The sequence below is a fragment of the Podarcis liolepis genome, assembly GCF_965112155.1.
Source record: "Podarcis liolepis genome assembly, chromosome: 4".
Classification (NCBI taxonomy): Eukaryota; Metazoa; Chordata; class Lepidosauria; order Squamata; family Lacertidae; genus Podarcis; species Podarcis liolepis.
In genome coordinates this window covers 12,471,184-12,496,724 of record NC_139558.1, presented here as the reverse complement: position 1 = coordinate 12,496,724, position 25,541 = coordinate 12,471,184, and the positions used below count along the sequence as shown (strand labels likewise).

General features: G+C 42.4%; 1 protein-coding gene across 1 annotated transcript in view; it reads right to left on the bottom strand.

The window, feature by feature from the left end:
• Positions 1–25,541, bottom strand: part of ABCC4 (ATP binding cassette subfamily C member 4 (PEL blood group)) — a 166,861-nt gene that overhangs the window by 53,217 nt on the left and 88,103 nt on the right. The window contains exon 20 of the mRNA XM_083501067.1: positions 11,862–11,941. Within this exon, the coding sequence (XP_083357193.1) occupies positions 11,862–11,941 (80 nt within the window). The remainder of the gene's footprint in view (positions 1–11,861; positions 11,942–25,541) is intronic.

The window sequence follows — 25,541 nt, the reverse complement described above, 5'->3', positions numbered from 1 at the left end:
AAAGTATTCGAGTAGGCACTGGAAGTGCAATTCAAGGTTAATTTAGAAGGTCCCGCTGAGGCACAATAAATTAGAAATTTCAAGGGAAAATCCAAAACAATTCTGCTTTTTTTTTAAAAAAAAAAAGCAGCTCATTTCACATGGAAGATGGAGCAAGTTTTCTCCTTCTCTGCAGAGTAGGACTCGAATCAATGGCTTCAAGTTACAAGAAAGGAGATTTTGACTAAACATCAGGAAGAACGTTCTGATAGTAAGAGCTGTTCGACAGTGGAGCAGATTCCCACAAGAGGTGGTGGACTCTCCTTCCTTGGAGGTTTTAAATGATAATGATAATGATAATGATAATGATAATAATATTTATACCCCGTCCATCTGGCTGAGTTTCCCCAGCCACTCTGGGCAGCTCCTAAAAGAATGTTAGAAACACAATAAAACATCAAACATTAAAAACATCCCTAAACAGGGCTGCCTTCAGATGTCTTCTAAAAGTCAGGTAGTTGTTTATTTCCTTGACATCTGATGGGAGGGCGTTCCACCAGTACTGAGAAGACCCTCTGCTGGGTTGCCTGTAACCTCACTTCTCGCAGCGAGGTAACTGCCAGAAGGCCCTCTGAGCTGGGCCTCAGTGTCCGGGCTGAACGATGGGAGTGAAGACACTCCTTTTAAGCAGAGGCTGGATGACCATCTGTCCTGGATGCTTTAGCTTGGGGTCCCTTCCAACTCTTACGCACAGGTCAGGTCAGACAAAAACTATCTGCATCCCTCTGCTCTTCTCAAGAAGGTGCTTAAGAACTTAAGAAGAGCTTTATTGGACCAGACCAAAAGGTCTACTGGTCTACCATCCTATTCTCACAATGGCCAAACAGACAGGAGGATAAACAGAACAGGACTTCAACAGCAGCCTCTTACTTGTGCTCTTCATCTTCTGCTACCCAACCCATAATTTTCATGGTTGATGGGGGGGGGGGCAAATATTTGCCGCTATCAATGCTACTCCTTTAAATCTACTGGAAGGTTTGCCTATCAGTCAGTGTATCACTTTTAAATCTCATGAAAAGCAAGTGAAAAGAGTTCTAAAATCCGATAAAAAAATGTGCACATAAACCTAGGAGCACATTTTAGAAGACTTTGGTGGGGGGGATGTTTGCCAGAGATAAAGTCTTGTTCCCAGATTGGTTTAGCTTATTTATGCATATTTATGCTGTAAAGACGCCACACCGGTAAACACATCTCGGCAATTCAAATTATGCTTAAAGATCGCCCTCCCTCCTTTGAATCAAAAAGTGAAATCTGCCGTCTCTTTTTGCCAAACAGAAAAAAGTACTTTGTTTGTAAGCACATAAGTCATATCTATAGTATATCAATAGTTTAAGGCAATCTGGAAGATTTGTACTTATCACCATTTAGAACAGGATTGTTACACTCCCTGACTGACAGAAGAATTAAAAGATTTGTAGTAGCTGAGAAGGTGTTAGAAATGTTAATGACCTTGCTTGGTCTTTTCTTCCTCCCCCCCACAATCTTCTTGTCAGGAGACTGTGCAACGATGGTGGAGATTTTGTACACAAACACACACACATTTTTTGAAAAGGATAGGGTTAGTGTCCAATCCTGGCACCCAATGAAATGTGGGCATGTTTTAAGGGGTGTGTGTCTGATGTAGAACAGGAACTGAGCAAGAAGAGCAAAGAGACCCTTGTGCATTGTGGATTTCTGAGGTGAGACCTTTCATGGTGCCACAGGAGATACCAGAAGGCACACTGGTACCTGTGGGCACTGTGTTGGTGTCCTCTGGGTTAGATCTACACACACAATCCCAAGGAGACAAGACAAGATGGAAGGGACCTTCTGTTGGTAGTGTGCTATGCTATATAAGTTTCTTCATACAAGCCCACCCAACGTCAGATTTGAAGATCATTTCTACTCTGGCTCATCTCACAGAACTGCTATGAGAGGTGTCCTCAAATCCCCTCCAAAAAGGAGTTGTTTAAATAACAAGAATGGCATTTTTCCTTCTCCCTGCCTGCTCGTTTTTCGTTAAAAAAAAAAGGCAGAGGCCAATGAGAGGCCGGTCTACAATAAATCAATAGGGGGCTTCTGTTCTTATGGATTAAGCAAATCCACACACAAGCATCAAGTAATGCATTTACCTTATAAACTATATTTAAAAAGAGAGGAATGTGAATGTAATCATTATCAAAAATTGTATAAGTCTACTTTGCCCATGAAAGAGGGCAGGCGGTTGGGGTGGAGCAGCACTTGGGAATCTCAAAATGACGAAGGCATTGTTAAGCTAAAAGAGGCCGGAATGCCTTCAACACACTTTCCCTGACATTTCCACACAATAAAATATAAGGGTCAGTGGTGTTGAAACAAACAGAGGCAGTTCCACTCATTTGCACTTATGAAAGCTAGTGACCCAAGCTATTATCGTCGTCTTAGGCACTTTTTGTCCTTAATATCCAGATGCAGCAGTTTTTCTCTCCCCCCCCCCCTTTTTGGGGGGAGAAAAATGACTGTGGCCACCTCGTTCGCATTTTCCTTTTCTTTGGCATTTTCACTTCATAAAGCTGCAGTCAATGTGTTTTTGTGTGTGGTGAGAAGGGAGTGACATTTCCAGTGGTGGTCTTGTCCACAGCCGACATTGGTGGCTCAAGTAGTCTCAGGATTAGGTCTTTGTGTGTGATGAAAGGATATGAAAAGTCAGTTATTTAAACTCAGTCAAGCTGTTGATTTTGGGGAGGGGAAAAAAGGGGGTTTTCAATTCAGCTTGCTTCAATAAATCACTGGCCTTTTTTTCTCTCTCTCTCCAAGGGCAGCTGCAGAGAGCACACAATGTTTCTCCAGAAACAAAGCAAAGTCTTGAGGTGGGCTTTAAAATAAAATAAAAAACCCAAACTCGACATTGAGGAGAAGGGGGGGGGGAGAAATTAAAGTTGATGGACAAAGTATTTTCAACTTTCTAAATTCCTCTGGTCCAGAAGCTGAGTGACAAGATAACCTGTAGTTTTATTGATTGGATAATTTGTTTGTTACAATAAAAAACCTACAAAATTATTCTTTAAAAATCAATATATAATACCGAGAGAGAGTTAGCAAGGCAAAACTAAAGGAAATGTGAAGAACTTGAGTTAAAATATTTGGCATAATTCAACAGCCAGTATTTTTCAAAGTGGCTAGCTAGGGTCAAAAGCTATCAAGGGTCCATCTACACAGCTCTCTTCAAGTTTACGGCTGCAAGTCTAAACATGCTTACTGAAAATAGTGGGATTTTCTTCCAAGAAAACATACACAAAATTGCAGGTCACATCTAGACGTTCTGAAGTAAGGGTCTTTGTGAATATAAAACACACAATCCTTAAAAACAGACACAAATCCTATATATTAGCATTTTGGAATTAAGTACTTTATGAAAAATCTCTAGAGAAGCCCAATTAGAAGTCTCACGGAATACAATAATTTGTGCAATGTTGTACCGACTAACCGAGAGTAAGCCTCAGTGAACTCAATGGGGCTTACTTCCAAGTAGTTATGTTTGGGGACTGCATTCCAGGAAAGCGATCCAGTCTAATCAAATCAATTATTATACATGCATACAGCATAACAATGCAAGCAGGAAGCTTTACATTTTTCTCTTAACATCTATACCCTAACTCTGGAAAGAGCAAAAGCATCCCTGAGGTATTTGCAGGTTTGTTTTTCTTCCTCCAGTGCTGGCCTCGAAGTCTTCCAAGGCCTAGATAGGTCAAGCTTATTTGTGCAGAACTGAAATATGCAACTGCTAGGAAAGCAAAAAAGAGAAAAGGCTGGAATGCTTCTAAATGACCCTATGATAACTCGAAAATGGACCACTTCTTCAATGCAAATCCTCTCAAGAAAAGCTTCTGCACACAAAGTGAGAGGAACCAGTTACGGCATTGTTTATTGAGTTTCACTTGATTCCTCCTGACAACCATTTGAACAATGACTGTTGGGAAATGTCCCTCAAAGAATCAACAACAATGGTAGGGGCTCAGAGCTTTTATACTTAGTTAATACTGATTTCTTTCTCTTCTCTTCTCTCTCTCTTCTTTAAGAAGGAGAAAATATTTCTTCCTGAAGGGATTAGAGGATGTCTTATAAAAAGACACCTGCAAACAAAACAAGTGACAAAAGATCTTTATCATATTCAATAAGAGTTATCCTTCGGACAAAGCTGGGCTTCTCTAGACATAAATAAACCAGCAACCCTTCGCAATGCGACTGAAAATACATCAACTAAAAATCAGCACTGCCAGCAATCGGGTGAAATATGGGGAGGAGTGATAAACAAATGGAAGACTGGCTGCGTCAGCTCTCACGCATTTGGAAATATTTGAGGAGTGGATATGAAGGGCAAGATTAAAACAAGCCTGAATGAGCCATTTGCATGGCAGTATGCAACTTTCCCCTTGCTGCCAAGGGCTCAGGGACCTCAAATGGAGAACTTCTTGACCTCAGATTAGCAAACCATGCATGCTGTGTCCACTTGGAGCCCTCTTCAGGCACAGAAGGGAACAGGAGCCTGAAACAAAGGTGACAGTGATTGGCAGGCTGTCTGAAGCCGGTGCCCTGGCCAAAATCGGTAGAAATATTGGTAAAGGGCAAATGCATTACGCTTGGTGTAGATGTGACCTAAATAATTATTAAGGGCAGGAATGGCCTGCTCCTCCTCTCTTAAGCACAACCAAAAGAGGGAGTAAGGGGATGAAATTTGGATTAGTCCTTCAAGTCTTGATAGGGTTACACTTTCCCTGAAGGAGCAGGTTCATAGCTTGGGGGTACTCCTGGATCCTTTGCTGTTGCTCAAGGCTCAGGTGGCCTCAGTAGCCCGGAGTGCCTTCCATCAGCTGGTGGCCCAGCTATGCCCTTACAGTATCTAGACAGGGATAGCCTAACTACTGTGGTCAATGCACTGATAACCTCAAGGTTAGATTACCGCAATGCGTTATACGTAGGGCTGCCTCTGAAAATGGTTTGGAAACTTCAGCTGGTGCAGAATTCAGCGGCCAGGTTGTTCACCGGAGCAAGACGGCTTGAGCATATTACACCGATCCCGTTCCGACTGCACTGGCTTCAAATTAGTTTCCGGGCTCAATTCAAAGTGCTGGTTTCGACCTATAAAGCCTTAAATGCCTCAGGACTGCAATACCTCAAGGACTGCCTCTTTTCATATGGAGCTATCCGGACCCTGAGATCATCATCTGAGGCCCTTCTTCGTGCGCCTCCTCCTCAAGAGGTCTGGAGGGTGGCAAAACGAGAACAGGCCTTCTCTGCAGTGGCTCCCCATCTGTGGAACGCTCTCCCCAGGAAAGTTTGCCTGGCGCCTTCATTATATACCTTTAGGCGCCAGGCAAAAACGTTCCTTTTTAACCAGGACTTTGGTTGATCTGATTTACATCCTATGCCCTTTTTAAAAAAATATATGGGGGGGGGGCTATTGGATTGTTGTTTTTATTTTTATTATGTATTTTGTAGTTTTATATCTTGATTATATTCTGCCCACGGGTATGGGGCAGTATATCAATTCTAATAATAGTAATAATAATATTAAATCAAGTACAAAGAACCTGCTTGTTGTAGGAAAAGTCCATTGGCCTGAAGACAAAATTATAGCATTTTGCGTGTTATGATAATAATTTTATTATTTATACCCTGTATGGCTGGATTGCCCCAGACACTCTGGGCAGCTTCCAGCACATATAAAAACACAATAAAATGTCTAACGTTAAAAAATTCTCGATACAGGGCTGCTGTCAGATGCCTTCTCAAAGTTTTTTATCTCCTAATTGGAGGGCATTCCACAGAGAGAGTGCCACTACCAAGAAGGCCCTCCGCCTCGTTCCCTGTAACCTCACTTCTCGCAGTGAGGGAACCGCCAGAAGGCCATCAGAGCTAGACCTCAGTGGGTTGAACATTGTCTTGGATGTTAAAAGTAAGGCATTGTGAAAAGCTGTTGTTGTGTCAAGAGGAAGGTATTATACATTCCCATGGTAGAAAGCCATTGGTCTTAGCAAAAAAAAAAAACCAACCAAGTGGTTTGTATTGTGTGCTTCTTTGCTACACACACCTGTTTTCAGAGCTGTTGTAACAACTTACCAGGCTGTAAATCTTGCATGAGATGTTTTGTCAGATACAAAAATGAAACAGCCAACCATGCCCAACAAGCATTCACATGTCCAAAGATACCTACCGTATTTTTCGCTCTATAAGACGCACCAGACCACAAGACGCACCTAGTTTTTGGAGGAGGAAAACAAGGGGGAGAAATTCTGAATCTCAGAAGCCAGAACAGCAAGAGGCATCACTGTGCAGTAAAAGCAGCAATCCCTCTTGCTGTTCTGTCTTCTGGGATAGCTGCGCAGCCTGCATTCGCTCCATAAGACGCACACAAATTTCCCCTTACTTTTTAGGAGGGGAAAAGTGAGTCTTATAGAGCAAAAAATACGGTATTTGCACTACAGACAAAGGGCACCTTGCTATGCAGCACTGTGAAACTGGAATAAAGTTTTCTGCTCAGCACAGATTTTCTCGTATGCCTCAATATGCCTGTATGTTTAAAGGCTTAATGTATACAGGGGGCATTCAAAAAGAAAGCGAGCTTATAAAGCAGATTAAAAAAAGATGACTACTTTTCTAAAATCTCTTGGGCTGCAGAGCCCCTTGACAAGCAGGACAAAAACCACCAGGAAACTTGCGGAGCTTTTTATTCTTCTTCTCTATTAGAGACAAGTTTATCTTAGAAGAAAATAAAAGGATGCGTCCCAACAGACTCCTATGCCTTTTTTTAACTTTAGGGGAAATGGAAAATACAGGTCGTCCATCAGGGTAATCAAGCCAGTTCTGTACCAAACCCAGCTTCAAGATAGAATCAAATTTCCATCACTCCACATGCTCCCTCTGTGACATTTTGGTAGTCAGATTCACAACTTTTAAAAGAGGAGAACCATACTGGACATATTTACATTTACAGGGGTAGCTTTTATTATTGCTCTAGGCAAATTGATGTACCGTATTTTTTTCTCTATAAGACTCACTTTTTCCCTCCTAAAAAGTAAAGGGAAATGTGTGTGTGTCTTATGGAGCGAATGCAGGCTGCGCAGCTATCCCAGAAGCCAGAACAGCAAGAGGGATTGCTGCTTTCACTGCGCAGCGATCGCTCTTGCTGTTCTGGCTTCTGGGATTCAGAATATATTTTTTCTTGTTTTCCTCCTCCAAAAACTAGGTGTGTCGTGTGGTCTGGTGCGTCTTATAAAGTGAAAAATATGGTACTCAAGAGGTCAGTTCAGCTGGAAATGCTTGCAGAGAAGCTGAAATCCTATGCGCTACTTCTTGGGAATATGCCACGCTGAACTCCGCAGGACTTATTTAAGGGCAAGAATTCATAGGCAATGTTAATCTTTCTTATCCATTTGTGTTTGAACTGGGGAAGCAGGTTCAATAACGATACAGAGTTCAACTGCCTTTCCTTTCCTCAGAAAGTGACTTGTCAGGTGGCACCACAGAAAGAAAGCCAAAACAAACAGCTCCTCAAGAAAGCAACTCCTCAGGATACAAGGTCCAAGGCAGAGTGTGTGCAACACAGTCACTGTCTTCTGTCTTCCACTTACGCTGCCCAGGGTTGGACGCTCAGTTTAGCGATAGCAAGAACCACACCAAGCGCCCGCAATAGCAGCAATCTGGGCCAACTCACTGTCTCGCCACAGTGGTGCATGTTCTGGACTACTGCAATGCGCTCTACGTGGGGCTACCTTTGAAGGTGACCTGGAAACTACAACTAATCCAGAATGTGGCAGCTAGACTGGTGACTGGGAGTGGCCACCAAGACCACATAACACCGGTCCTGGAAGACCTACATTGGCTCCCAGTACGTTTCCGAGCACAATTCAAAGTGTTGGTGCTGACCTTGAAAGCCCTAAATGGCTTCTGCCCAGTATACCTGAAGGAGCGTCTCCACCCCCATCGTCCAGCACGGACACTGAGGTCCAGCTCCGAGGGCCTTCTGGTGATTCCCTCACTGCAAGAAGTGAGGTTGCAGGAAACCAGGCAGAGGGCCTTCTCAGTAGTGGCGCCCGCCATGTGGAACGCCGTCCCATCAGATGTCAGGGAAATAAACAACTACCTGACTTTTAGAAGACATCTGAAGGCAGTCCTATTTATGGAAGTCTTTAATGTTTGATGTTTTATCGTGTTTTTAATATTCTGTTGGGAACCACCCAGAGTGGCTGGGGAAACCAGGGTATAAATGGGGTATAAGTGGGGTATAAATTATTATTATTATTATTATTATTATTATTATTATTATTATTATTAACTCTCCCAGCACACAGCTCACCAGTGGTAGCTGCTGCTTCCTCTCATTCTCCTCATGTGCAGCTTGGGCTCTCCAACACTCAGAAGCTAAAGAGAGTGTGTATAGCTGCACACTCTTTTTGACTTCCAACACACCGGGCCCAGACAGGTTGGCCAGGGCCATAGTGGGCCAGCAGTAGGGCTGGGCAATATATCAATATAACCAGTTTGAAATCCATATCGTGACATCGGTTTTTTAATTTCTCACCTAGCAATATATCGTGAATCACGGGGTGTGTGTATGTGTGTGTGTTTGTGTGCATGCTCCGCAAAAACCACAATGTGGGGAAAACTGTGAAGCCAGCCAATGCCTCTACATAGCTCCAACCTTATTTCAGACATCGTGATATATCAATATAGCGCGATATTTAGCTGGTGGTATATTGTGATGCTGTAGCAAGCAGGCACACTGGGCAGCAGGAAGGACATGGGTTATCTGCAGCTGCCCAACTATGCCAGCCAATGTCTCCAGCCCTGCTGGTGACCCTGGTAGCTCTAGCATTAAGAAATAATAATAATAATAATAATAATAATAATAATAATAATAATAATAATAATAATTTATTTATATCCTGCCCTCTCCAGCCAAAGCCGGGCTCAGAGTAGCTAACAAAATCACAGTCAATTAACTGAAATACATTCAGATAAAATCAATTTAGAAAAGTTGGGTCAACCTTGTGTATTCCTCTGTTTCCCCCTAAATATGGAAGGGGAGTTCTTTCTGGTGTTAGCGCTTCCTTATGGGGTGTCGCCTGCGTTTCTCACTCCTTAATCGAGGGGCTGAGAGTGGCATCTCCAAGAATTGCCCTTCCCTTTGCAGAGCGTACAACCCCACTTACCCCTCTGAATGCACAGAGACTGTCTCACTTTCATTCACCTCCTCCCCAGAAGGGGCTGGTGTGGGTGGTGGGAAGATAAGACAAACCTGTTATCGGTGGGGCATGGGAGGAATCCAGGGGTACTCTGCGGGCATACCAGGAAAGACGGTCCTGTAGGTACAAGGGTCCTAGGCCGCATAGGGCTTTAAAGGTCAAAACCAGAACCTTAAACCTGACCCTGTACTCTACTGGGAGCCAGTGCAGATGGTAAAGCACTGGATGAATGCGATCCTATGGCAAGGACCCCGCAAGGAGCCTAGCCGCGGCATTCTGCACCCCGCTGGAGTTTCCAGATCAGCTTCAAGGGCAGCCCTGTGTAGAGCAAGTTACAATAATCAAGCCCGGAGGTGACCATAGCATGGATCACTGTGGCCAGATCAGGGCGAGAAAGGTAAGGATCAACTGCTTAATGTGGCAAAGATGGGGAAATGCCACCTTTGCTGTGGCTGCAACCTGCGCCTCCATGGAAAGGGAGGCATCAAAGGTTACACCCAAACTCTTGACAGAGAAGGGAGTTGGTCCCCCAACCCCTGCCGTCCTGACCCAGCCAGCGAATTTCTGTCTTTGACGGATTTAACTTCAAACGGCTCCCACACAGCCATCCAGCCACAGCTTCCAAGCATCTGGTCAGTGTGTTCAGGGCCGAGTGAGGGCGGCCGTCCATCAACAGATAAAGCTGGGCGTCATCAGCATATTGATGACAACCCAGCCCAAAACTTGTGGAATGCTCTCCCTAGGAAGGCCCGCTTGACATCCAATTGTCTTCTTGGTGCCAGGCAAACACCTTTTCATTGGGTGTGCTATTTTATGATACTTTTTTCTGTTGTCTTTGGAGTCCACTATTGTTTTATCATGGGCTGGGTTGTATCCTACGGCGGCTTTAACTTGCAGAAAGAGCTTCTACTTGGGGCAAGTCAGGGCACCTGATTTTTGCCACCCCTCCTGTATCGCATTCTGTTCTGGGTGGAGACCACTATAACCTATCAGAACAGCTTAGGTGCCTATGGCAGATTGGCAGAAATATAGGTGCACCAAATGCTTTCTGCTAAGGAAAAACCACCACTTCACTGCAACCCTGGGTATTTTACTAACTTATATGCAAGCCACCCTGCACATTTATTTATTATTTAAATAAGGGCAGCACTGTCCTTAAAGGAGGTGTTCAGTTATGAAAGATGCCAAATTAATGCAATTTTCCCCACTTAGAAAAGATGGTGTGTCCTTTTACATGTGGACTTCTAAAAGGGTTAAAGAGTATTGGGAACTAATCCATAATGAATTGGAAAAAAATGTTTAAAAGTACTTTTCAAAAAAAAAAAAAAAAACACCAGTTGGGGTTAATTCAGACTGAAATTCCCAGGTGTCAAAAAATGGTTATTTATGTTTGCTACTACTGCGGCCCATGTTTTGTTAGTCCAAAAAGAAGAATGGCAACTTAAACTGACGGAATATGCACAGACTGCAGATTTAGCATATAGAATAAGAGAACAAGAAGAACATACGTTTAGAGAAGACTGGAAAACATTTATTGAATATATGGGAGGAAAATTGTGCACACCTAAAAATGTTGGCAGCATTAAGATAAATTCTACAGTGTAAATAAGTTTTGACGGATGCAATAACAGAATACTGAATGGCTTAGTTTTTGTAAAATATGCAGGGATTTATGATATGCAAAATGAACCACGGAAAGAGAAGGGTAGTCATTGGTATTTTAAGGATGTTAAAATGAGTACTTTAAATTGTAAAACAGAAAATTTAATAAAAATGATATATATAAAAATATAATAAAAGATGGTGCGTCTACGTGTATATATACATCCATATGCATCAACCAGCGTCCCATTGCATACATGCCAGCACCTATGTGTGGAAGGGGGAGAGAGGGAATGCCTTCTCCAGAAATAGGAGCATGGAAAATGAGCCAATCGAACAATGTATGAAGATTGACTCGCATGTCATGCTTCCTTCATAGCTCCCAGAAAAAGGTACTGTTCGACAAGCCACTGAAAAGCCAGCGAACTGCCACAAATTAATCCGTCGCCAGTTCCCTGACATTAACATCTTTTGTGCTTAGACAACTTTTTTGTTCTTTTTGGTATTTATAACCACTTCTTCCTTTTGTTCTCATTACAGCAATTGTTTCCAGCCCTATTATTGCTAATCTCTTCTTTGTAAATAGCCACACCTGTCTTAATCCCAAAACAGTACGGTAAACACTGGCTTCTTTCAGGAAGTACATGAATAATTAGGTTAATCAGTGATATCTTTTCATGTGAGCTGATTGTTTCTTTACTGTGGACATATTTCATAACACTGCGGCAGGCTTGCCAAATGGCTGCGAGGCAAACTAGGTGCAATTTAGCAAGCATGTAGCTACTACATACTGAAACCTTGACATAATGGCAAGGTGCGGGCAGCCACTCCTGCCTGCTACTTATTACTCATTCCCCCCCACCCACCCCCAATTTTTGACTACACCCTTCTTAAACAAGTCCTTTCATTAACCTACCTGAAATACTGACAAAATATTGACATGCAAATCATCATAACTTTATATTCCCGAAACCTAAGTGCTCTTGTCAAATTCTACAAGGATCTCTACTAATTTACCTGCACAAAGTCCAGAAATGTTAATGGAAGCAAGTCATCCAGGTGGCCGATATCTTTGGAGAAACGATTCAGAATTCTTCCTATAAAAAAATATGATTGGAGAAAAATCGAAGCATGTTATCAAGTAGCGTTGTTTCGCTCCTAATTGAAAAGGAAAAGAAGCAGGCGGAACAATCCTAAACATTTTTACTTGGAAGTAAAGTCCCACGATATTCAGTTGCTGTCGTTGCTTTCTCCTTACTAACTGTGCACAGTATTGCAGCCTTAGAGACATTGTTTTATCGCCATTTGAGAACCCAATACAGAAACAGAAAATAGACATTTCCAAATCAAGCAAACTGTTTGGGCCTACATTTAATAGCTTTGCTCCATGGGATAAATAAGACTGCATGTTCAAGAGCACCACTGAATATATCATTTCAAAAGGCATGATAGATTTCATGATGGTTCTTACAAGTCTCCCTGTGCCCAAGATAATAAAAACTTTGAGTAAAAGTGACACATCTGCTTCACCACCAGCGATAAATGGAATCAAGATTTAGCCCTTGTGTTCGGATATAATCTTTGGTAACTATGGAGACTTTTATATTTCAACCTGGGAGAGGAAGTAAATATTTTGGGCATATCCCAAAGAAGTTACAAATGTTTCCAAAATCAATTTTTTTGTTCAAGTTTTGTTGATCTCTAGAACAAAGCAATGTAAGACTGCTGAGCTCTGGTACAGTCATACCTTGGTGACCGAACGCCTTACAAGTCAAACGTTTTGGCTCCCAAACGCTGCAAAAGTGAATGTTCTGGTTTGTGAATGTTCTTTGAAACCTGAACGTCCAACGCGGCTTACGCCCTTTGGTTTCCGAATGTTTTGGAAGTCGAATGGACTTCCGGAACGGATTCCATTTGACTTCCGAGGTACCACTGTATCTTATTCAATTATTTGGTTTCTGTACAGCCCTTCATCCTTAGATCATAGAGTGGTTTACAATATAAAAACGCAAAAAAGACAAACCATAATAACAAACAAAAACAATAACCTTCTGCTTATTTTGTACAATAAATCATTGTTAATCTGTTGTCAATTATACATTCACACTTTTTTCACTTGAATGAAATTTCTGATAAGGACCTCCTGCTTTATTTATAAAAATAAAAATCCCCTGTTCTTATATTGCTTAGTAATATAGTGCTTTTATAATACAATTTAAAGGACAGATTATACCAGAAATAGTGTGTTGGATCCAAACTTAGTTGAGCTTAGAGCACACCCACTAAAATATATCTTTAGTGTCGTTGATTTCAATGGATCTACTCTTGGGATAAAGTCTGGATTCATCCCTGAACTGTATCAAATGATTTACTTACACACACCAAACATTCTACATTATGTCCATTAAACACAGGCCATATTTGAAATAAGTATTTGCAAGGGAACAGTAGCACAAGTTGCTTTTGGTAGCATCACCATTAGCTTTGGAATTTTATTCTTTGGGAAGCCAGACAAAGCAAGCTAGATTTTCTCTCAGCTGCCTCTCAAAGCAGTTGCTGTGATAAAACACTGATCCTCCTAGCATTGCACAGCACAGCAGAACAAGAACAACTAAATCCCACTGGCGCTAGAGAACTTGCCTGGGGCCATTTCTTGCAGCTCAACCCTAGGTGAGAAAAAACCCTAGGTGAGAATCACTGCCCAACCCAGATGATTTGTGGCCCAATGCAAATCATTTGGCATTGCCAAATAATTATGCTCTTCAATGAGGCCAGCTAAAGATGGATTTGTTGATCTCAGCACCTGAATTTCATTTATACCTTTACCATCAAGATGAAGTGTAGAGCAAAAATATTACTACTACTACTACTACTATTACAGTGATACCTGGGTTAAGAACTTAATTCATTCCAGAGGTCCGTTCTTAACCTGAAGCACCACTTTAGCTAATGGGGCCTCCTGCTGCCATCACGCCGTCGCTGCACGATTTCTGTTCTCACCCTGAAGTAAAGTTCTTAACTCGAGGTACTATTTCTGGGTTAGCGGGGTCTGTTACCTGAAGCATCTGTAACCTGAAGCATCTGTAACCTCAGGTACCACTGTATTATTATTATTGTTGTTGTTGTTGTTAATAATAATAATAATAATAATAATAATAATAATAATAATAATATATTTGTACCCCGCCCATCTGACTATAAAATGAGCCACACCCACTTTTAACATGTCTTTATGAGATGGGAAGGAAAAACCATCAACTTCAAAAATAAGTACTATCCTGAAATGTCACTTCTATTGGATTGGTAATTGAAAACTAACACAAATTATTATCAAAAAAAAAAAGTAAAGAAAGAAATGTCACTTCTAGCTATTAAGGGTGAAGCGAAGGCTGGTTTCTTACACAAGATGAGGGATGGGAATTTTTTTCACATAAAGTTCACACCCCCAGCAACTTTTTAAATTAAGTACATTTAAAGTTAAAATTAACAGCCTGATGAACAATTACAATGCAGGTCATATGAATGGCTAAATCTACTAGTAGCCAAATCTAAAATTAAAGTTCGAATTAACTCCCCCCTCCCAACTTTATGGGAAGCAAATATATTCTCGGGCACATCTTTTCAGACATGCTAAAAATCAATATGTTAAAACAATTTCTAATTTCAGCCCCCATCCCACCCCAAAATCTAAACTATGTAAAAGAAGTGTATACTATTGAGATGTCATGCCTTGAAAAATTCACCAGCATCCCATTAAAAACAATTCCCAAATAAATTTGTGGAAAGTTTTCCTGCTCCCTTAGAAAACTCTGCCCTTTCTCCCTTGCTGCCCCTTATGCTTGGAACTGCTTTCTAAAACACCTGTTGTGATATCACCTCTCTTCCTTCTAATCTCTTCTCAAAACCTGCTTTTCCCTGATGTCTTTGGTTCAACCCTGTGGTTTCCATAACCTACTGTGGGATCTCATAATCTTATACAGTGGTACCTCGCAAGACGAATGCCTCGCAAGACGAAAAACGTGCAAGACGAAAGAGTTTTCCGTTTTTTGAGTCGTTCTGCAAGACAAATTTCCCTATGGGCTTGCTTCGCAAGACAAAATGTCTTGCGAGTTCTTGCGAGTTTGTTTCCTTTTTCTTAAAGCCGCTAAGCCGTTAATAGCCGCTAAGCCGCTAATAGCCGTGCTTCGCAAGCCGAAAAAACCGCAAGATGAAGAGACTCGCGGAATGGATTAATTTTGGCTTGCGAGGCACCACTGCACATGCCCATCACCATCAGTAAGTCCTGAGTTCAATGGTACTTATTCCCAAGCAACTGCATACAGGATTCTAGCCTCAGCCTGTAACTAAGAACATACAGTGGTGCCTCGCAAGACGAAAAGAATCCGTTCTGTGATTCTCTTTGTCTAGCGGTTTTTTCGTCTTGCGAAGCAAGCCCATTGACGGATTAGCGGATTAGCGCTATTAGCGGCTTATCTGCTGATCGGATCAGCTGATAAGCGGCTTAGCGGCTTAGAAAAGGGGGGGGGAGGAAAAAAAACCAGCAGGAACTCGCAAGACATTGTCGTCTTGCGAAGTAAGCCCATAGGAAATTCGTTTTGCAAAGCACCTCCAAAACGGAAAACTCTTTCGTCTAGCGAGTTTTCCGTCTTGTGAGGCATTCGTCTTGCGGGGCACCACTGTATAAACTGAAACAATTGTATATGCCTCCATTGATTACACCTGACTCTATTTTCTCTGTTTCCCCATTATAGATTGTAAACTCTACAGGACAGAGACCTGTCACATTCTGAATCAGGGGTGCCAACCTGAATAAAATATTGGGGGGGCAGATAAGCCCAACCCCGTATAATCAATCACATGAAATGGCACACACACACTACTTGAATGGCAATGCCCATCAACTTTCGGGGGGCAGCCCCCTCAAATATTTTATTGGGGGGTGAAGGGACCTCAGCCCCTAGGAGTTGACTCCTATGTTCTGAAGAGCTACGCACACCCACAGTGCTAAATATAGAATAAATAATTCAAACTACACTGTGTACTTTATTAAAGGAGAAAAATCCAATCTTTCAGTTCAACCACTTTTGGCTATCTGAAAAAGTACGCAAAATTAACATGACATATGCCGTATTTTTTGCTCTGTAAGACTCACTTTTCCCCTCCTAAAAAGTAAGGGGAAATGTGTGTGCGGCTTATGGAGCGAATGCAGGCTGCGCAGCTATCCCAGAAGACAGAACAGCAAGAGGGATTGCTGCTTTCACTGCACAGTGATCCCTCTTGCTGTTCTGGCTTCTGAGATTCAGAATATTTTTTTTTCTTGTTTTCCTCCTCCAAAAACTTGGTGCGTCTTGTGGTCTGGTGCGTCTTATAGAGCGAGAAATATGGTATTTAGTAAACAAAACTTGAAAGGTGAAATAAGCACATTAAATCTAATCACTTATTTAGGGAAGTGGGAAATTTTCTTATGGCAATACGATTATTACAAAACGAGCCTGCACCATTAAGACTATGCTTCTAAGAAGGCAGCGACTGCTGTTTCCATTTCCCTGTAGTTCAGTTTCTGCCCAATACCCAATAATAATAATAATAATAATAATAATAATAATTTATTATTTATACCCCGCCCAGCTGGCTGGGCCTCCCCAGCCACTCTGGGCGGCTTCCATAAAAACCAAAAATACAATAAAATATCACACGTTAAAAACTTCCCTGAACAGGGCTGCCTTAAGATGTCTCCTGAATGTCAGGTAGTTGTTTATCGCTTTGACATCTGCTGGAAGGGCGTTCCACAGGGCGGGCGCCACTACCGAGAAGGCCCTCTGCCTGGTTCCCTGTAGCTTTGCTTCTCGCAATGAGGGAACCGCCAGAAGGCCCTCGGCGCTGGACCTCAGCGTCCGGGCAGAATGATGGGGGTGGAGACGCTCCTTCAGGTATACTGGACCGAGGCCGTTTAGGGCTTTAAAGGTCAGCACCAACACTTTGAATTGTGCTCGGAAACGTACTGGGAGCCAATGCAGGTCTTTCAAGACCGGTGTTATATGGTCTCGGCGGCCGCTCCCAGTCACCAGTCTAGCTGCCGCATTCTGGATTAGTTGCAGTTTCCGAGTCACCTTCAAAGGTAGCCCCACGTAGAGTGCATTGCAGTAGTCCAAGCGGGAGATAACCAGAGCATGCACCACTCTGGCGAGACAGTCCGCGGGCAGGTAGGGTCTCAGCCTACGTACCAGATGGAGCTGGTAAACAGCTGCCCTGGACACAGATTTGACCTGTGCCTCCATGGACAGCTGTGAGTCCAAAATGACTCCCAGGCTGCGCACCTGGTCCTTCAGGGGCACAGTTACCCCATTCAGGACCAGGGAATCCTCCACACCTGCCCGCCTCCTGTCCCCCCAAAACAGTACTTCTGTCTTGTCAGGATTCAACCTCAATCTGTTAGCCGCCATCCATCCTCCAACCGCCTCCAGGCACTCACACAGGACCTTCACCGCCTTCACTGGTTCTGATTTAAAGGAGAGGTAGAGCTACCTCTGTCTCACTGTCCATTATTTAAGTAACTATTGAAGGATTTACTACAACCACATAGATATCACAGAAGTCCAGCGATGCTGCAAACCTCAGGGTTTCCCCCACCCAAAAATTGGGGAAAAGGCTGGTCTCCTTAATTCCATGCCTCACAGAGAAGCATCTTCTCCAAATGAATGAGCAGATCAAACAAACAACAGAAATTGCTTGCATTTCATGCCATAAGTCAAATCCAGATCAACAGCAAAGATACGATGGCCACTCTTTGAAAACAAAAGAAACCAGCTTCAGCTCTCATTTACAAAGAAAGTGGTAGTGGCTTACGACAGTGCTCATGCAACCTAAAGATAAACTGGCCAACCGGAATATCCTGCCACAAGATAAAGAGAATTTCACCATTCTTTGTCCATGTGAGATTTCTGATTGGGTGTGGATATCTCACAAAATGTTCATCCCTCGGGAAGATGCAAATGCTTCCCAGCTTAGCATGTGGTTACTGACACACCCTCACTCGCTGGATATTTGCAAAGATCACCAGTGTCAAAGCAATGATTCAACATCAACTTCCTTGGAGTGGTCATGTTGTTTGGATGCCTGGTTATTGACTTCCAAAGCAACTACTCTATTCCAAACTTTAAAATGGAAAGTGAAATGCTGGAGGTCAACAAAAGGCAAATCTTTAAAAATGTAGTGTAAACGCCGACAACTGGGAAACACTGGCCTGTGAGCGCTCCAGTTGGAGAACAGCCGTTATCAAAGGTGTCATGGGCTTTGAAGACACTCAAACTCAGGACGAAAGGGAAAAACATGCTAAGAGGAAGGCACGCTTGGCAAACCCTCACCGTGATCAACTCCTGCCCGGAAACCTGTCTCTCCATTGTGGAAGAACGTGTGGATCCAGAACTGGCCTCCACAGTCACTTACGGACTCACTGTTAAGACCGTGTTCATGGAAGACAATCTTACTCGTCTACGAGTGATCGCCAAAGAAGACTTACACACCAAAGCAAGTTACAAACTGATAAACAATCTTAGGTTTACTCAGAAGTATTTAGTATTTTGATTAGAAAAGAAAAAACCTGAGAACATGCAGGTTTCACTTCCAAAATCTGAGACTTTTTAAATGTTTGCCATCCTGCCTAAATCCATAGAACATATCCTTTTCTACTATCCATTGTACAACCAGCTACGCAAATGTGTGCTATCCCCTTTTTGGGTAGTCTGACATCACAACACAATGAAAAGATCAGATTCTATCCGTCTGACATTAACCCAGAAGTAACTGCAAGTTTTTGTCAATAGTACAGTGGTACCTTGGGTTACATATGCTTCAGGTTACATACCCTTCAGGTTACAGACTCCACTAACCCAAAAATAGTACTTCAGGTTAAGAACTTTGCTTTAGGATGAGAACAGAAATCATGCTCCGGCGGCGCGGCAGCAGCAAGAGGCCCCATTAGCTAAAGTGGTGCTTCAGGTTAAGAACAGTTTGAGGTTAAGTACGGACCTCCGGAACGAATTAAGTATTTAACCCGAGGTACCACTGTATCTCTGGTGAATGGCACTATTTAATGGGAAGAAATCCCAATAAAAATCCTCGTTATGTATTTTACATGGCTGTTTATTTGTATATATTTTAAGATTTTATATATGGATGTTTTATGATGGCCTATACTTGGAATGCCTGATAGAGGTTTGGCGAAGTAAGTAAGTAACCCTAATCTTTACATCTCCTTTGTGCCACCTTGGGGTAAGCCAGAGCAGCTTAAACCTGTGGTTTGGTAAGTGTTGCTGGACATAATCCCTGGTCCTTGGCCAATGGCCATGCTCGCTGGGGCTGATGAGAGCAGATATTATATTATATTATATTATATTATATTATATTATATTATATTATATTATATTATATTATTATTTACCCCGCCCATCTGGCTGGGTTTCCTCAGCCACTCTGGGTGGCTCCCAACAGAATATTAAAAACATGATAAAACTGTTGGGATACTGCCAGGGAGATAAAGTCCATCATGGCCCCCAAGCCGGCTGCCGGACAATCCATCGATCTCCCGTAGTCACGCAGTATGAGCGATTAGCAACACGAGTTTCCTGAAAACACCTTGCCACATTCCAGGGCTCATGCACACTCTTATCAGCAGATAATGCACAGCCAGAAGTCGCACTCAGGAGAGCATTATTTACAAGCTTTTATTCAGCGTTGATCAGAACAAAGAAAAGCATGACTGCCTGCAACAGTGTCTCAGACAGAGAGAGAAACGAAAGCAATAGCAAACATAAACATCCTGTGAACAGGAAATACGCAGGCTGTGACACAAACATCCTGCTCCCTTTTAAGGTGGAACGGAAATATCCTAACAAAAACATCAAACATTAAAAATTTCCCTAAACAGGGCAGAAGTCATCTAAAAGTCAGATAGTTGCTTATTTCCTTGACATCTGATGGAAGGGCATTCCAAATCCAACAGTATTTGGAGTGCCACAGGGTAGCCACCCCTGTTGTAAGTTTTACAGATGTGCGAGATATAAACTAAAATAAAAGACTTCATGTGTACTCCCGCTTCTCAATGTTATCACTGCCACTTTTATCCATGTAATTATCTGCTCCCACATTTGGCAACCTTGCAAATGCAAGAAAAAGGAGCACCATGTATCAGCGAGGCCCTTATGCAATGTGCATGAGCTTAGGTGGTTAGGTTAAAAAAGGCTAGGGAACTATGATAAACCAGTCAAGATGTATATTTAAAGCCACCTTATATCCGTTTGATGACTTTCCTTGGAGTCCGTCATCCCTTCCATTGCTACAGCTATTTAAATAGCGATTGGGACCAATGGTCCCAATTAAATTTCATAACCCTATGTCCTTCTGCATGTTAATTAAAACCAGGCCTGTCTTACCCATTGAGGCAGGATAACTTCAAGGAAATATTCTTCTGTAACTAAGGTCCACATAAAGAAGAATGCGAGGTCACACAAAACCACTTTTAGATAAATTAATTACGGTAACTAAGAGGGTAGATAAGGGTAGCCATGATGCCAGCTAGATGTCATTGAACTCCCACTGGCACCAGCTAGGCTTGGCTAATGGTCAGGAATTAAGGGAGTTGCAGTCCAGCAACATCTAGACCAGGGTTTCCCAAACGTGGGTCTCCAGCTATTTTTGGACTACAGTTACCATCATCCATGATCACTGGTCCTGCTAGCTAGGGATGATGGGAGTTATAGTTCAAAAACAACTGGAGTCCCAAGTTTGGGAAACCCTGGTGTATAGGGCACTATGTTGGCTATCTCTGTGGGAAAAGCTTAGCCATAATATCTTTCATGAAGGAACCTAGACAGTACATCTGTGGGCACATTTGGGATTTTGAAAAAGTGCCGTGGGTGCCAGTCACAAATTGGCTGTTGTGGGGTGTGCAGTATAACACAGAAAGACTAGCACAGGAAGATAGATAGGACCACAGCTTTGCTACAAGCATCATCATCATCATCACATCTCAATGCCACTTTATATTTTGAAGAAAGAAATCGCCAAGCGGTTTACAACACATTAAAACATCAAATAAAACAAGCCAGAATAAAACATTACTGCAGAAGGTGAAATATAAAAGATACATTCAAAGCAACATAATTAACAGGAAACTAAAATATTATCTAAAAGATTACAAAATGAAACATTACAAAAGAGGTCGACTGTAGAGTATACAATATACAAAAAAAGTATATTAAACATTTCAAGTATATTGTATTCAAGTATTAAACATTTCAAGTACAGTGGTACGCCGTAAACCCGGAAAGTAAATGCTTCTGTTTTTGAACACGCCTTGTAAGTCGAACTTCCAGGGTGGCTTCTGTTTTAAGTTTTCCGTGTTGAGTTTTCAGTTTTGAGGCTTCTGCATTGAGTTTTTGGTTTTCAAACGTTTCGGAACTTGAACGGTTTTCTGGAATGGATTAAGTTTGAAAACCGAGGTACCACTGTTTATTGTATACAATATACAAAAAGGTACAGTGGCACCTCGGGTTAAGCACTTAATTCGTTCCGGAGGTCCGTTCTTAACCTGAAACTGTTCTTAACCTGAAGCACCACTTTAGCTAATGGGGCCTCCCGCTGCTGCCACGCCGCCAGAGCACGATTTCTGTTCTCATCCTGAAGCAAAGTTCTTAACCCGAGGTACTATTTCTGGGTTAGCGGAGTCTGTAACCTGAAGCGTATGTAACCCGAGGTACCGCTGTATATCAAAAATTTCAAAAGAAAACATCACTAAAGGAAGTCAGATATCAAATCCACATTTAAAACATCATAACTAACAAGAGAAGAAAATACTGTCATAAGCTTCCCCCTCTTTCTGCTACCTGCATTAATGAGGAGAAAGGTAACTACATCAGCACCTTCAAGGATGCTCATGGAGAACAGTTCTTTCTACCTCTCCTCTGACTAAAACAGGAAGGAGGAGGATATTCCACTCTAGCATCCAGTGAAATAAGTGTGATGGTGTTCAATGCAGGAAAGGACAAGCCAGTGCAAGCAGGAATTCAACAGGAAGGGCATTTACTGAGCCCTTTTGGGTGCCAGAGGAGATACAAACAGGACCACTCGCACCAAGCAGGGGTGGTCAGCTGGATCCTGAGGTCTCCCCACCTGCTCACGGGCCACTTTTACAGGTGAGCAGCCAGTCACCTGACATCGCCATGACATCAGGTGACCTGACTTCAAAGAGGGGAAAAATGGAAGCCCACTTAGTGCACTGCAACAATCAGATACTCTTGTATATCTGGACACAAATATGTAGCCAGAGGGAGGTACAGTGGTGCCTCGGGTTACATACGCTTCAGGTTACATACGCTTCAAGTTATAGACTCCGCTAACCCAGAAATAGTACCTCGGGTTAAGAACTTTGCTTCAGGATGAGAACAGAAATCGTGCTCCGGCGGCGCAGCAGCAGCAGGAGGCCCCATTAGCTAAAGTGGTGCTTCAGGTTAAGAACAGTTTCAGGTTAAGAACGGACCTCCGGAACGAATTAAGTACTTAACCCGAGGTACCACTGTACATACTTATTGTGAGATTGTCACTGTGTGTCAAAAAGAAAGAAGAAAAAAGCAGGCAGGACAAGTTCTGAGTATGGGAAACCTCTTGAGGACTTCCTTTCAAACTGTTCCTTTCAAAACACAATTCAGGTTTTGCCTTTTGGTGTCCATACAAATCTCATTTTAGGGACATCTCCAGAGAGCGAATAATTTTCAAAGCTCTACAATTCTATATTAAGAGGAATGCAATTTCTTGCAGTATTATGGGCTACCTTTTTCCCATTTCCCATTTGGCACAGCCGTATTCAGCACATACCTTCAAAATGTAAAAACCTTGCTGGTTTGAGGTTCAGATGGATAAGTTGGGAAGGGGGTAAAGAAGCATTGGTTTAGTTAGCAGCTTCATTTCCAGTCCTGGGGATGGCCGAGTTGTAAAATAAAGCAAGCATTTTCTTCATCAGGAAATAAATGAAACCCACTGCAGTTGCTGAAGAGGTCTGTTCTTAACCTGAAACTGTTCTTAACCTGAGGCACCACTTTAGTTAATGGGGCCTCCCGCTGCCGCCGCGCCACCGGCGTGCAATTTCTGTTCTCATCCTGAGGTAAAGTTCTTAACCCGAGGTACAATTTCTGGGTTCACGGAGTCTGTAACCTGAAGCGTCTGTAACCTGAAGCGCCTGTAACCCGGGGTACCACTGTAAATCTAACCAGGGCATAAGTAACCATCTCACAAACAGCTTTTCAAACTTTCCATGGTGCCCAAAATAGATAAATCTCGCCTCTTATTTCATGGTGCTGCTGTTTGAGAATCACAAGTTCAAACTGCCTAGTCGTGCGCTCCCTGGAAGCAGGCCAGCATCTCTAAGGGAATGTAGGGTCCAGCACGGTACATGTCAGAAGGAATTGCTGAAATGTCATGAACTCTGGAAAACCTTTGCATTCTGCCCATGAGTCATATTTGCTCACCTAAACGGTAGAAGCCAACACGGTTACTCACAACTACTTAAGAATTTGGTTTCACTTTGTAATTTAGATGCAGGGCCTAGGGGGCTGGAGGGCAGACACAACCCCGTAATGAAATGTTCATAAAACTATGTCACAAAGCACTTCTGCCCTTTGAAGTCTCAATCCAGAGAGCATCTCAGGCTTTGTCTCTAGTTTTTCTCACAAGTTCCTGTCTCATTCTCCAAAAGGCTGCTTGAGGAGTTTTTGAAGAGGGATTTTTCTCAAACACACTTGAGAGGCATGTATCTTCCCCCTCTCTTAAAAAAGCACACAAAAACACGCATTTCAAAGCTTGGAATAAATAAGCTTTATGAGATAAGCACAGTAAAAGCACCGTCTTGGCTTTCTAACCCAAAACAAACACGCACAAGTGTTGCATAAAGTAACGTCTACAGTTATGACAACTGCTAACGAGTGCCAGAATAATATAATTCCATTTTACAGCCAAGCTAGTATCAACCTAGCCAATAGCTACACTAATAATTCCACAAGGAAGATTATTTATATGCAATATTCACATTTTAAAATAACGACTTAGTTCTCATGGGTAATCAAGTTGCTAATCAACTCCAACAAACTGTAGCTTTGGTACCTGCCTTGTGAGGTTCTGTTGAGTAATGCAATGTTTTAGAAAAGTATGTTTGCCAGAGCTTCTAGTAAGGGGGGTGGGAAATCTTTTGCTTTAAAACAAGGAAGTTTGGGATGGGGAAAATCAGCTTTTAAAATTCAATTTAAATAATTTTTGCAAAAAAGAAACTAAAAGTGAAAGAAGCGAATTCACATGTTCATTCTGGGTAGCAATGGAGTAGAATCATATGGCTTAGGAAGGACAGGTACATGAATACAGCTAAGAACACAAGAACTTTCCTAGACCATTAGGGAAAATGTGCCCTAGATATATCACGATGTCTGAAATAAGGACGGAGCTATGTAGAGGCATCGGCTGGCTTCACAGTTTTTCCCGCATTGTGATTTTTGCATAGTGCGCACACACACATCATGATTTGTGATATATTGCCAGGTCAAAAATTATGAAGACGATATCACGATATGGACTTCAAACCGGTTTTGGACGATAGATCGATAGATCGCTCAGCCCTACTTCACAGCCTGTGGCATAAATAAGGGACACACGCACTTCCCAAGAATTCAAAAGTGGATGCGGAGAAAGCAGTCTCTCAGGTGCTGCCTTCATTTTCATCAGGAGAAAATATGCTTCCCTTAGGCATCTGGTTGGCCACTGTGAGAAGGCTGTTGGACATAGATGGTTCTGGCCTAAACCTGCAGGCTTTTCTTACGTTCTTATCCTAGTGTAACAAAGCACTAATGCCATGGGTAGGCAAGCTAAGGCCCGGGGATCAGATCCGGCCCAATCGCCTTCTCAATCTGGCCCACGGGCAGCCCAGGAATCAGCGTGTTTTTACATGAGTAGAATGTGTCCCTTTATTTAAAATGCATCTCTGGGTTATTTGTGGGGCATAGGAATCAGTCATCCCCCCCCCAAAAAAAAATATAGTGCGGCCCCCCACAAGGTCTGAGGGACAGTGGACCGGCCCCCTGCTGAAAAAGTTTGCTGACCCCTGCACTAACCCCTCTAATTTATTTTCTTTTTACTAAAACATGTTTGGCCGGGGAGGAGGGGGACAAGGACGGGTGATGAGAAGACAGGCAGAGGTGTTTGTCTTGAAGCCGTGGTTGCTGGGAACATTATATTATAGATCTCTGAAAACCAAATGCACAGGATCATTAACAACAACAACTCGTTTCTTTCCTGCGCTACAGAGAAATATCCCTCCTATCCCTCACTGCCAAATAATAAAAAGGCTAGATTTGTAGCAAGATATATTTCATTGGAGGTAACCCTTAAAACAGCACATGCCCTAGAAAATTTCAGGGTATTTTCAAACTCTCACTTTTCCCCATGTAATGTGCATTATCTTCCTTGGGGGAAACACACACATTCCACAATTCTATGCATGTTATTACATTAAATGACTTAATCAGAACACACACTGTACTTAAGATTTCTTCTAAAGTAATTAAATAACTATCCAATGCCAATTAATCATAGTTAAATAAGGGTCTGTCAGAAAAGTACTATGTACCCATTTGGGACTCTGTTATAGTCAAATACTTG